The 13,972-nt window shown below is 37.9% G+C and overlaps 1 protein-coding gene and 1 long non-coding RNA gene across 8 annotated transcripts; both read right to left on the bottom strand.

Moving 5' to 3' along the window:
• Positions 1 to 425: 425 nt before the first annotated feature.
• On the bottom strand, positions 426 to 10,042 carry LOC113284157. 7 transcript variants are annotated; one of them, XR_003327956.1, is made up of 11 exons: positions 9,706 to 10,041; positions 8,593 to 8,800; positions 6,741 to 7,834; positions 6,488 to 6,596; positions 5,279 to 5,454; positions 4,595 to 4,896; positions 4,155 to 4,344; positions 3,115 to 3,553; positions 1,282 to 2,246; positions 996 to 1,196; positions 426 to 919 (listed from the first exon to the last, which is right to left on the bottom strand). It is a non-coding gene; the product is annotated as an uncharacterized LOC113284157 (long non-coding RNA). The 7 variants fall into 7 exon arrangements; XR_003327958.1 differs by having other exon boundaries at positions 5,336 to 5,454; XR_003327954.1 differs by having other exon boundaries at positions 427 to 919; positions 4,595 to 5,454; positions 6,741 to 7,200; positions 7,758 to 7,834.
• A 425-nt stretch (positions 10,043 to 10,467) lies between these two features.
• Positions 10,468 to 13,435, bottom strand: LOC113278404. Its single transcript, XM_026527253.1, has 3 exons — positions 13,273 to 13,435; positions 12,073 to 12,938; positions 10,468 to 10,810 (listed from the first exon to the last, which is right to left on the bottom strand). Exons 1-2 carry the CDS (start codon positions 13,326 to 13,328, stop codon positions 12,476 to 12,478), a joined length of 519 nt encoding a protein of 172 aa, XP_026383038.1. The 5' UTR covers positions 13,329 to 13,435; the 3' UTR covers positions 10,468 to 10,810; positions 12,073 to 12,475.
• Positions 13,436 to 13,972: the final 537 nt, after the last annotated feature.

The raw sequence follows: 13,972 nt of genomic DNA, 5'->3' as shown, positions 1-13,972 counted from the left end.
CAGATGAAGCCTAGTGCACTGTTGAATGATGTATTGCTAGGATAGTTATCTTGATGCCTGTTTTGCTTGAGCAATGGGAAGTAATCAGTACTCTGGTATGCCTGTGATTGACTGTGCTGTCAAAAGACAGTCAGTACTAGGGGCATATCAGTGAGCAAGCTGATTTTCCTCCCATTCTAATATATGCTCAAGGTGTTCAACTCAACCTAGAATTGCATTGCTTGATTAGGTCACAAGGTGGATTCTAAGCCTTGGCTTAGCCACAAATCTTTTTACAGTCACTTATAATTTCAAGCCTGTTTTGATTCCCTGCTCAGTTAAATTTCTTAGCCATCTTGTTCAGTTTTTCTTGCAAATTGTAGCTGTTGTGCATTGAAATCAGTTCACAAACTCCTCCCTGCCCTTGGCTTACAGCCTTGGTTCTTAACTGTTTTCCCATCTTTGCATCTGCCTTATTGCTTTGCCTTGCTCACTGCCATAGTGCTTTGCACCCATTGATAGCTTAGGATAATTTCTTTTGTGCTCCTACTCCCTGTGGATTGATCCCTTGCTTATTTTCTATACTAAAACTTGTCCTTGTATACTTACAAGTCTTTTGTTTGTCTTTTCTATCCACACCATGTCGCCCGCATGTTTGGATGGCACGCTAAATCCCCCGATCAACACATGATCCGGATGAGGAACCAAGTATGGAGGATTGAAAGTGGCGCCCGCGACTGCATCAGCGACCGACAAGTGATTTCTAACGACAATTGCACATGCAGCCACTGGAGTACTCTCCATTGTTTGAGTCAGAACGATGTTTTCATCTCGATCAACATCCATTTCAAGGTCGCCCGGTGCGGCTGCCACAGTTGGAGACAAAGTTGTATCTCCGCCAGTCTCCATCTCAGGGCCATCTTCAGAAACGGCTTCCCCCCTATGATATCACGGATTAGATATTTTCCAAGGAGAAAGGGAGAGATGAAAGAAGAAAAAACATGCGTGAGACTCACTGATTCACTTTCAGACCGACTAGAGGAAGATTCGGCACTACTGTCGGAATAACTAGTATCGCCATCACTGGACTCTGAACTTTCATCCTCCTCAGGTTCCCCATCACCATTGATAGGCTAAGCACCGCCACCCTCCGTCTCGAGAAACGATGTTTTCTGACTACTAGCAAGTTTGGTAAAGGCGTTCACGCTGCTGAGACCCTAGGCAAGATACAACGATGGATACTCAGAAAAGAAACAAGGACATACGCGATCCAACTAAAATCAAGAGGAAAACCATACGTACCCGCATATTAGACGAACTGAAAGTCGGTAGGGATGTCGAATCTGACTGGGAACCATCTGCATGCCTTTTAGACCTTCGCTCCTTCACTTGGGGCTACTTGCATCCGGGCTAACAGGTTTTCGCTTGGTCGAAGAAGAATCCCTTAGCAGTGGGTGATCCGCTAAAATCGCAGGAGAAGGCTTACCGCGACGATTTTCTACCAAATCATTCACGAATCCATGGATAGCGAGAAACTCATCCTGCCAAAATATGTTATATTTGGAGGTTTTTGATGGATTTCGTTCCGCGAGAAGAAAATGAAGACTTTTACCAAACACAAGAACACTAGCATCGAGAACAATTGGCAACGAGTCTTCTGGAACAACCGGTTGACGAACGAATGGGACCCCTTGGTGAAAATCCATATGCCGAACCGCCCTATCGATATTTTAAGAGACTGGTTTTCAAGATCCTTGAAAGAAAGACGACACATGACCGGGCGTGCAGCTTCACATGAACACCATCTCTCCAACACTCGTATCCTCTTTATCAGAAGACAAAGACATGCTCGGAACAGGAGCAAAGGTATTGATTTGAGTTATGGACGCATGCATCGGAGCCCATGGACGGAAATTGATCGCGTGCGAGTTGTCAAGGAATCCAATCAGTTTCGAACCAATCTTTGGGCACCTATTCGACCAGCGGAGTATTCTAGAGCCACCCCAAGACTCGGGAAGTAAGGCCAACGGTTTTGGAGCATACCTTTCGAAGTGCTCCCACAGCCACGCTTGGAGAAAGGCGGCATGAATATTCGAATCCACTTTCATGTAGCCATTTGAAGTGCACATGTCCACGACCAGATGATCCAAGTGTGTGTACACAATCTGCCAAAATTCTGGCCTTTTCTCTGAAGCTGAAGTCCAACAGTGCTCGATCAGATCTCGTAACGGAGGTGGACAACCCTTCGGAATAACAGGTCTCAGCTTCTGAACAATTTCCAAATTTGTTCACAGTCAGAAGTTAAACATAGTCGAACTTTTTCAACTACATAAATGCATGACTTCCTCATCAATGGAATAATAATTCACAATGGAAGGTTTAGACCAGTTCAAGAGCCGTACAGAACAACCCCTGGTAGGGGAGTTTCTCAATTAAAATTTACGAGTTTACAAGTTACAAACAAACGAAAAATATTTCTTATCAACCGAGATAGATTGTCCATCCTCGAAGCCGATACAACTAACACTAAAAAAGCTTGCTAACAGAACACAACATATTAATGTTATCTGAGGGACTTACTGTTATGTACAAGTTCTTGCTTGGAGCGTATTATTTTTTTTAGCATCATGGTAAAAAGATGCACATAATATATTTCTGCAGTACAAGAACAAATAGCTTTGTTGTATGAAAATCAGATTGGTACATGTATTGGATACCTCAGATGTTAAGGACAGGACATCTAGGTTTTAAACAAGCAGAACATTAAGTCCAGTGAGACTCTGGATCTCGTTTGCCGTCAAGTTTTCTGGGCAGTTATCCTTATGGGATAATAACCAAGTAACCACCATGGGACAACAATTCGGATGTGAACTTTTGGAGGTATAAGTGGTAACAAGAAAAAAATATGTCGTTTGCCCAAATGCCTCATCATCCTGCCTAAGCGCATTTTAAACTATTAGGCTATGATTCCTAGGTTGTTCAACTAACGAAACATTTGATCGAGATGAAATCCTAAACCTTGGCCAGCATCAAGGCATTCAAACCCTATAAAGATGTTTAAGAAGAGGGAACAAAGTGCATACTTGATGTCTGTGAGTGCAATCGAAAAGAAAGATCCAGGGCAGGGAGGCATACCTTATTTACCACAGCAAAAGCTGCCTGGATGGGTTTCTTATCATCAAAAGGAATTATTCCAGCAACCATCTCTCATAAGACCAGTCCAAAGCTGTCATAGGATTTTCGCTTGATAATTTCAGGTGCCATCCAGCAGCAAGTACCCGCATCATCTGCTAAAGATTCACAAAATGCCTCCTTGCACGCAATTCCGCAGTCAACAATCTTTCACCTGGTTATCTTCGTCAAAGATGAGATTCTCAGGTTTACGGTCTCAAAGAACAACACCTTGCTATGGTAAGAATTCCATTCCTCGTGCAATATCTAGAGCAATACCGATGACCTTCTCAAAAGAAAATGTATCGTATTCAAGTTTGTGCGTGAACGCCCTCAATGAACCCCCGGCTAGATATTCAGTGATGATACAGAAAAGTAAAGGATTTCGGCTTGCAGCAACCAACTACATTAATAGATCAAAAACTTCATTAACAGACCAAACAGTAGCCAACTAAATCTGTCCCTTATTACACAATTATTGCTATTAGTAGAAAACAACCATCTGAATTTCAAATGTTAAGAATCGTCATTCTAGAATCAAGAGACTAAAAAACTAATCAAGTCAGGACACTAGCAACCCATTTTCCTTTTCATCAGTTAATGAGGTGAATTGGACAAGTACAGGAATGACTAGTCAGATTGAGCAACACAGCAACTTGAAAGGTGAATGCCTCATAGGAATCCAATAAGGAAAATATCGGAATTCAAAATTCTAAAAGCAGACTTAAAGAAATGAGCATCTCCCTCCATTCTTTTACATTCTGTTATCAGCTAGACACTGAACAACCATCAATGAAGTTGGGACTAGCATTCACTTTCTAGTCTCTATCCCATAGAGATATAACTAACAACAAACCACATCGATTTGTTCCCACATGTTCTACCAAGATCATGACAACCAACATACAGAAAAGCTAAGACAAGCAATTCAGTGATCAATTGAAAGCAGAATGAACCAACGGTCCCATGCAAAATCAAATAACTGCAAGGAAGAATCACCTTACAGTGAAATTGGAATTCTTCCTATTACATGCCGGTTGAGGATTATCCTTGGTGATCTCCAATTCGTCTCCACATTTCACAATTCTTCATTTGATTCAGCTGGTTTGGTAGATGATTCTTCATCCTATAAACACCCAACCTTTAGATATACCTCTTCTATTTAGGTGTGTATAATTAGACTTCTCCTCGAACCTACGTAGACACATGCACGCAATGATTAAGTTACCCAAATCCGGAATTTCTAAGAGCCGGTATAACTAACAGTTAACCACGCATAAATTCAGTGAGCAACTAACTATTGAGGAATGACAGATGTTGTAGCAAGATCAAGACATCGGACCATAAATCTTAAGCAAGTAAGAACCAATCATAAGCAGAATAAAACCACGGTACTCCCAACAAAATCAAATAACTACAGCCCATAATTATTTTGTATAATCACCTTAGAATTAAATTGAAATTTGACCTCTTCCATGCTGATTGAAGATCATCCTTGGTGGCCCCCAATTATGAGTCAAAGTCAGAAGTTGCCACAGGAGAAGCGGGTCTTATGAGAATCCTGTACTCACAACAGGAATCCGGTTCAGTCTGCATCTCTATCCAAATGAGTCTCTCCTCTGTGTTTATCAGTTTCATTTGGTGTAACGTCTGTATTGCCATTAGACTTGAATGTCGCCCCTTGTTTCCGGCTCGATTTATGTTCATCATAACCTCTTCAGGTCAGAATTTGAATAGCTAAGGAAACTGCACAACACAGTCCATTCATGTAAGAGTATAAACTTCATTTATCTATCTCCATCCAGAATTCAAAGCTACATAAATCCAACTCTAAAAATCAGACATGTTATGGATAGATGAGGAACACAAGATAGGAATGCCCATGTCTTGAGTTTTCCCAAACCCCTTTTAGAGAAATGTTTTGAGTTACCAAAGACGATATGGGGTGGTGAACCGAAAGATGGTGAAGGTGAAAAATCTGAAGTGGATGGTCTTGCAATCCAAAAGTAAGAAGAAGCGAAAAGCTAGTAATGCTGTTAGTGTTTGGAAGGAACAAGAAGAAAGTGTTCAGGTGGAAGATGTTGTGAAGCTGAAAGCAACAGTTGATTAATAAAAAAAATGGTTTTACTTTGTATGTTCTAATTCAGTGTGAGGAATGATTGCTATTTCATTTGCTTGTTTTTACGTTATCTGTGCCACTTCTCTTTCGCATTAGCCTCACATGACTTGTCCTTATGACCCCTTTTCTGATGACGAGCCGTAAGTAATCTTTAGATACATCTCCTCAGGTGTGTATCCTCGAACCTACATAGACATTACAAAGACACAAATATGTCAAGAAAGACATACACGCTATGATTATGTTACCCAAATTCAGAATGCATACCAGCCAATGTAACTACAATTAACCTCATAAATTCGGCAAGCAATCAACAGACATATTGTAACAAGAACAGGACAACAGACACATGAAGCTTAAGCAATTAATTCATTAAAAGCAGAATGAACCTATGGTACCCCATGCGAAATCAAATAATGTAAAGAAGAATCAACCACCTTATGCTGAAATTGAAATTTGCCCTCTTTCCTGATTGAAGATCATCCTTGCTGATCCCTAATTTTAACCACCTTCAGAAATATTTTCGCAACCAAACTTTTGGGGACTCGTAGTACTATCCTTCATGCTAGATGATTTGAAACTAGTCTAAAGACAAATCATTCTGAATCATAACATCGTCTCCAAGTAATAACATGGAAAAAATTCCTAAAATAAATCATTAAGCCTGATTTTTGTGATATCAATCTTAGTTCTTAGGCTAGCTGTGGCATAATCACATTTGATTCTGATTTCTTCCCACCATTCTAAAGAGAAATGATATGAAAAACAAAAATTACCAGAGAAATGATAGAGATCAAACACTCCTTACACCAGTTCTGCAGAATTAAAGAGAGAGGTTCCACTTTTGGTCTGAAAGAGTAATAACTTGCTATCGTTTGATGTATTTGTGTGAAGGCGCTTTTTCTTTTGATCCAGTATGTGTACAACCCGCGAGTCTTTAGATTTAGTACGTACTATTCTACACTACCATCGCTATTCAATTTACAGGTCATGTCATTAAGGAACTACTTCTAACTTCAACGCTAGTATCCATGTATGCCCAATAACAACAGATCTAGACTGTTCAGCAAAAGATATTCAAACAATGCTTATGGTCAATACTTAATATGCAGGGGAGGATGAATCAAAATGCCAAAATATTTTATTATGTTTCAGATGCTACGAATTTGTTTGACCAATGAACAAAAACAAATCAGAAATTACTGACTAGAAATCTACCATTTCGGGGTCATCTTGACATCCATGCATGTTTATCAAGTCTTACTTCATAAACCTCTTCATAGACAAGATCCGTTGTTTCTGTGCATGCTTTAATTCCAGCATAGCACTACAAAATGAATTCACGCAAAGGAGTAAAAAAAAAGTGAAAAAGGCAAAACTGCATATTTTGCATATGCCAAATAAATTTAAATCAAAATTCATTGGTAAACTGATGTTATGCAAGGATTAGAATGCCACTATGAGAACTTACAATTCGTTTTACGAACCCATTCCCCATCTGAGATGGCCTTGAAGAATTTGAAAGTGTGGTGGCAAACACCCCTCTCCATCAGCAGATATAATTACATGGGTCACATTTTACTTTAGGTGTTCAGAGATGGTTACACCAGATATTTTACCATAGTCGGCCAATTTCAGTAAACAATAGATCAGCCAGCCACCACAACATTCAATGTGCAAAAAAGCGAACTTACCAACTCTTACATATCAATTCATTCACTTTTTTCTCTTAAAATTTTAGATTAACATGTGAATTATTTAAACACAAGTCCCTACGGTTTTATAGGATTTAAATGTTGGAACACAAGTCCAAGGTTAAGGTTATGTTTTGGAATTAGGAAAGACTTCTTTTTTAGTTAGATTGTATGCACTCTAATGTCTTTTTTGTAGATAAAAATATTTGGGTGAAAGATTTTCGTCCTAATTGAAACCTGAAACACCAAATACAGGATGTCGGGAACATGACTTCAACACACAAGACCCGAGCATGCAAAAATTACTACAACTAAGTAATATAACAATAACCATACAATTAAAATCAACAGAACTATAAACCAATGTTTGAGATGAAGCTAATAAAAGAAAAAGTGAACGCTGGGTACTAGGGTTACATAAAAGGGACAAAAAATATGTTCGACCAGGGCATTGGCTCAGGATGCGCCATAGAGTTTGAATTATCAAAAGACGCATGCCTAACATAAAAAATATGCTAAACTGACATTTCAAAATGTTTGGTAACCAGAAGTCTTATAATTGATTGGTACGCCCTTAACAAAGAGTAACCAAGCTGATTCGCTAGAAGGACTAGATATAAGATGAACAAAATGGTTCAAACTACAAAAATTACTAAGCAGCAATAGGTTTCCAAGAGAGCTCCCCAATTTCCATGTAGTTAGTGAGTATGATTTTGTTATTGCAACAAAACGTTTTACTGAGAGCTCCCATGGATAAGATATTAACATCAAAGTAAATTAGCATAAGTCTTCACCTGCTAAAGCTGTAGTAGTCTGCACAGAAGGAGGAGGACAATTACCCAGTTATCATCCAACACCTACCACTTGTAGGCTACAAGTCAAAGAAATGATATCAGATTCCACCAATAATCAATATCACTTATCTTGAGTTGCAGCAAGAAATGACAGACAGAGTAAGCAAGAAAGAATAGTACTTGCTCATGCTGATTGAATATTGTTCAAAACAACAGAAATGTAGTCTAAAAGTAACTCCTGTAGTAGTCCAAAACCATCAACAAGTAAACTAAAAAGCATGTCTGTAACTACGAGCATTTTGAAAAAAGAATCAGCAAGGACATCCATAAAAACTAGGTCAGAGATCTTGAAAACCAAGTTAACCATATGAAATAGAGTATCCAAAATTGGCAACAGTAATCGAGTGTCTAGCATAGACATAGTTGATAAACAGTTAACAGATACCTTCAGTCCTCACGTTTAACATTTTTTTTTATTTACAGACCACCACTTATGAAAACCCCATGGAAACGGTAAGAGAATGTAGTGAACACAAGAGACCAAAGCTAAGTTTATGCACAGATGGGTTTAACTTGGTAGAACCATAACGTTATAACTTATAACAGACTCTAGAACACATGGATATGTAAGCACACTATCAGGAAATGTAACAGACCAATAGCAATAGGCATGTTAGATTATTCAGTTTATCCACAAGCTGGGATCTAATCCCTCACAATTTCAGGTTGTGCAAGAAAAACAAGATCTGATTCATATGGGTATGGCATTGTTCTTACAGAAAGCTCTTTCGGAAAAACTATGAACATCAAAGTAACATTAGCATAAGATGTTCACCTGCTAAAACAGCATTAAGCATCTTTGTCAATATACTACATGTGTGTTTGAATTGTACTTTTTCTTTGCTTGTTCTTCTACTTGGTTCCCCACTTCTGCTTTAACATTAGCCTCAATGACTTGTTCTTACAGCCCCTTTTATGACGAGGACCCCTAACTTTTAGTTACATTTTCCTCAAGTATGTGCATAATTAGCTTCTCCTTGAACCTACATATACATTAGGAAACAATATACAGATATCAGAAAAGACGTAAAAGCAATAATTATGTTACTCAAATTTCAGAACCTCTACCAGCCACATTGATCCTAAATAGAGATTTAAGTAACTAAAGTAAAACAAATCAATTTAGCGAGTAACTAACTGTTCCACACATGTTGTAGCCAGATCAAGACAACCAACATATAAAAAGCTACGACAACCAATCTAGCAATCAACTAAGAGCAGAATGAATCTAAGGTCCAATGCAAATTCAAATAACTACAGCCCTAATTATTAAGAATAATCACCTGATATTGAAACAATGTCGATAATCATTAATCCACATGGCCATCAAGTTGCCACTGACACTACTGAAAACTGAAACCGGAATTTTTCTGTTTTCTCTTATGGTGAAACATTTTAATAATATTGCATAGAGCTTTTACCTCCACAAATGGTGGCATAATACCAGTAATCAAGTTAATGGGAAGTTATAGTTTAATATATTTGGTATGATAAGTTTTTGCCTTTTTGGTAAAAAATGAAGAGTGTAATATGCACAGGCAGAATTCATTGACATACAATCATAATTTTAGGACCCATGTCCTGTGAAATGGCTGCTGCCATCTACTATAAAAATAGACCATTGGTTTAACTGAATAACTCAGACATCCAAAATGTAACTTACTTAGCAGCCTAAAGTTATGCATCTCAACCATAGCAACCTCAGGTTGCCCAACAACTTGATAAAATATGATTCATTACAACATTATCATTGAGATATCATATTTTTAATTTTGAGATATCATTCACAAAAGCAAGATCATGACTACCAACATATAGAAAGCAATTAAGAACAGAATGAAACGATATCAAATAACAATTAGAGCCTAAATTAGTTAAGAAGAATCACCTTATAATGAAATTGAAAGTTGTACTCTTCCCGGCCACGAACAAATACTCTGGCAATCCTTATGAAAAACCCGTTTTCGAGTCTGCTCATACCGATTATTCAACTCAAACCAAATATTTTCTGCTTTTCGCTCTTGTGATTCAGTAACAACAACATAGATTGAATAACTTTTCTTCTTCTTCTTAAAACAGTAACTTCTTCTTCCTTTCCTTCCTCAATCTACAGATCGTCTCTCCAAGCTTTTTGATCTAACAACCTTGAGGCGGCGCAGATTGCAAATCTTAGAAGGATTACATTTGGGTCTGGAATGAGATATTCCCATTAGGTTAAAGGCTAGGATTTTTGGATAACTGTACCCACAATTTTACTATTACTCTCTTTTTAATATTTACCATTAACTACTGGATAAGGGCAACTTCAATCTATGGTAGAACAAGCACCAGGCAATAGTTGCCTGTGGCTGTGAGCAGCATATATGGTTTTGGTTTTTTTATCATTGTTTTTTCAATTGGAAAGTTTGACAGAGACCCATACAAACTCTAAGCTAAGTTTCAATCCCACCTACAAAAATGCCTATGTAACTGAGGGCATAATGTCTCTCAGGATTCTGTGGTTAGTGGTGCGGAAAAAGCTCAGTAAATAGCTCAAACATTACACCAGATCGACTATGAGCTGGAGTGCACTTCGGTAACGAATGGAAGAAAAGATAGCAGGCTGTGTTTTTGGTTTTCAAACAGCTAAAATTAACACAAAATGAAGATAGGGAAATATACAATGATCTCTTGCAAAGGTTGTCGAAGTCACAATGTGCAGCAGATGGTTACAGTTAAGCTAAGCATTGATTTAGAACAAAAAAGAGTAACAATCTTCAGGTGTTCTAGCCATTTCTACACCTTTCACCAACACTATTCAATTTACAGGTCATGTCACCACTTCTAACTTCAACGCTACTATCAATTCTAATATCCATGTTACCCCCAAAATTAATCTACTTATGTAACCAGATCAGTCATAAGTGCTTGGCTTCTTAAAAACCCGATGAACCAAACATCCAAACTCCGTGTCCTGTGAATTGGCAATACTCCCATAAAACTAGCTCCTTGACCTACAAAGAGAGTTAACAAGTATCAGTTAAGTGTTTCTGTAACATTGTTTTTTTTTATTTTTCAAAGTAGAACAAAGATACAGGAAGATCCAAACTTCAGTCAATTTGGACAAGTAACGGAATTTGGCTCAAAAAATAATATAATGCTCAAGTTTTACAACCTACTGAACCCAGTTCTAGAATCATGTAAGAAAACATGTAATATACGTAGTCCAGATTGAGCAGCATGCAAGAATTTAGAGGAAGAAGATAGTTTGGGTGGAGGGAAAGTGCAAGGTGAAGGTTCAGGACTTTATATTTATTGATCATTAAATGCGACAACGAATGCTTTTGTAAATTACCCGAAGATCAGTCTGGGACATCCAAAGAACTCCTTGTACCAGGTCATGATGTAACATATTGCACTTTCAAATTATCAAATAGGATAAATAGAAGAAAAATTTGAGCTGCATCTTTCTCATAAGAGCAATGGCTCAACATCAATAAGCCTAAATATGTCAGCTATCTCCCCAATTTCAATTTATCCCATTTGTTAAACTCTATAAAAGTTTTACATCCTTGGCTATACAGAGAAGCTAAGAATGATGTAACATATAGCATTACCAATCCAAGAAGGAATTTGGTTGCATGAATGTGAAAAGTCGAAGAAAGCCATTTTAGATTACTAAATGGAAAAGTAACATTTCAGATACTTTATGTGAGGCTAAAATAAGTAGTTCGGAGATAATAGATTCCCGTTGCAGCTGCAACTTGATATCTTCCACTACACCTGGTAGCTAATCCAGGCCAAACTCCAAAGATAGTATCTACCGTCAAATGGATTAAACACGTTGACTGTATCCCAAACAAAATACTGACATTAACAGTTTTTTACTTAATCTACTGATGTATGTAAAGATGATCAGAACGGTAAGTGAAACTGAAGTTACTCCTAAGGCAAGTATCTTGGCAACCAAATTTTCTGCAGAATGTATACATTTTTCTCATGTGGTTGAAAAACAAATTGAAGAGTAACAATCCAGTAAAGAAAAAAGGGCAAAAAGAAAAAATGCTTCTTTTGCTTTAGTTCCTGACCCTCAAGCTATGTCTAATCCACTATGCCCTTTTTAACCTAAAGATTGTGGTGCAAAACACATTTTGGGTTCAAATATATGGAAAAGTATTAATATCAGACTGCAAGGGAAGTGTGACCCCAATGGATACAAGCATTCCTACACATCCCATGATATAACAAACCATCAAATGAAAAGAAACAAGTGTACCTTAGTAAATTTTCCGCTTCTTGTTGAAATTGTTGCCATGCTTTGCTTTAGGCTTCTGTTTCTTGTTGGCAATGTTTTCATGCTTTCCTTTAGGCTTCTGCTTCTTGATGGCATTGTTGTCCTGCTTTCCTTTAACGTCACGGATATAATTCTTTCCTTTTGCGTCCCTTTTCCTAAAATACCTGACTGTTTTTTCATTCTTCATCTCATCAAACCCCTCCTGCCCAATGACAAAGTCCTTGTACTTCCCTGACTTCAAACCAAGAGTGGAGCACCAGTCGGCTAAGAAATTCCCTTCACGGAACACCGGCATAAACACCAAACTTTCATCACCTGGGTACTTTTGAGCCTTTAATACCATGATGCGCCCCAAAACTTCCCTCAAATCATTTCTAGAACTCTTTTAATTCATCCTTCCATCTTTGAGATACCTTATCACTTGGTTGTTATCGCAACACACAAGAAGTCTTGGAAATTCCACTGGATCAATCTTCGTCAACATGTTTTCGATGCCTAACATTTCAGCCAGAGGTACTAGTCTACCTTCAATAATGTTCCTATCTTCACTAACACCACCTCCAAACCCAATTTTAAGCATCTTACCTTGGGTGTTACGGATAGCATACCCGTTGCCGTATTTCCCACTTCCATCTAAAGGAACACAAGCATCTGTGTTCGCAACGTGCTGATCTGGACCAGGTCTTAACCAGGCAACCCGTCTAAACCCTGCTCTCTTGAAAACATCAGGATCCTCTAATGATCTTATTAACATCCCACTTTTCATATACTTTGGATCAATGTCAGGAAGAACTTGTTGCCTATCCTCTCTAACTCCACATTTCCTTTTTATCCCTGCTGGCAGAGATCTGATGAACACACAAAGACAAAGAAAGATAACAAAGGCTAGTTAGTTTTACAATCGAACAAAGCTAGGTTGTGGAAATATAACTTCAAATGCTACATCTCCCCTGAAGGAAGAATCAAAGGCTATTATATCAGGAATCTCACAAAACCCCCTAGATTTACACACTACAAACATGAGAAATCAGGGCAAATTGTGAAAATTAGGGCAAATTGTGAAATTAGGGCAAACTTTGAAAATTAGGGGAAATCAAAACAAAGAACACCTCAATAAACAACAGACCAAACAGATTTGAACAAGAGAAATCGAAAAAAATAGTTAGGGTTTTCGAATCTTACTGTAAGTGTTTGATGGTAGGATTATGAGGTACTCTCTTCCCTTGAAACCGATTCATCTTACTTCAAACGCTGGTTGAACTTCCACAGAAACAAAATTGACAAGAACATGGTTTGAGAGACGCTTTCTTCTTCCCTGACCTCGTAGCCCTAGTTCATCCTTGAGTTTGTTCAAGGAAGAAGAAAAAAATGACGAATTCTCTACGATTTATTATTATTTAGCGCGGGCGTTTTATATAGACCGTGGATATACGGGATCTTGATCGGGTGTTACCCGTTAGATCTCTTCGCCTTTTGCATTTTAGATATTATAAGAAGTTTGGCGCCTCAAATAACCGATGGCATTCTTGTGATTTTGTTTTTTGATGGAAAGACAAAATTTATTAATCAAATAACAGAGTACAAAAGATTTATAATTCCATTTTTGACAAAAACATTGGAAATAACACTAGCTTTTGAAACTCTTTGTTGAATATTGGAAGACATGTGCCTAAGATGCTTTATCCGAGCTTCTTTAGCAATGTAATCCGCTGCATAATTATATTTCCTGTTTATATACTTTACCTGAGCTTGTGGAAGATTTTCCAGTATTGAGATAGTTTCCTGAATGGTATTATCCGCGTTCCAAGGAGAATCTTTGCATGTCTTGTTGATCATTTCCGCCAGAGTTTTGCAGTCTGCTGTTATCGAGACACTAGATAAT

Source organism: Papaver somniferum, chromosome 5, assembly GCF_003573695.1.
Source record: "Papaver somniferum cultivar HN1 chromosome 5, ASM357369v1, whole genome shotgun sequence".
Lineage (NCBI taxonomy): Eukaryota > Viridiplantae > Streptophyta > Magnoliopsida > Ranunculales > Papaveraceae > Papaver > Papaver somniferum.
Note: the sequence above shows the minus strand (reverse complement) of the source record. Positions and strands in the feature narration are given on the sequence as shown.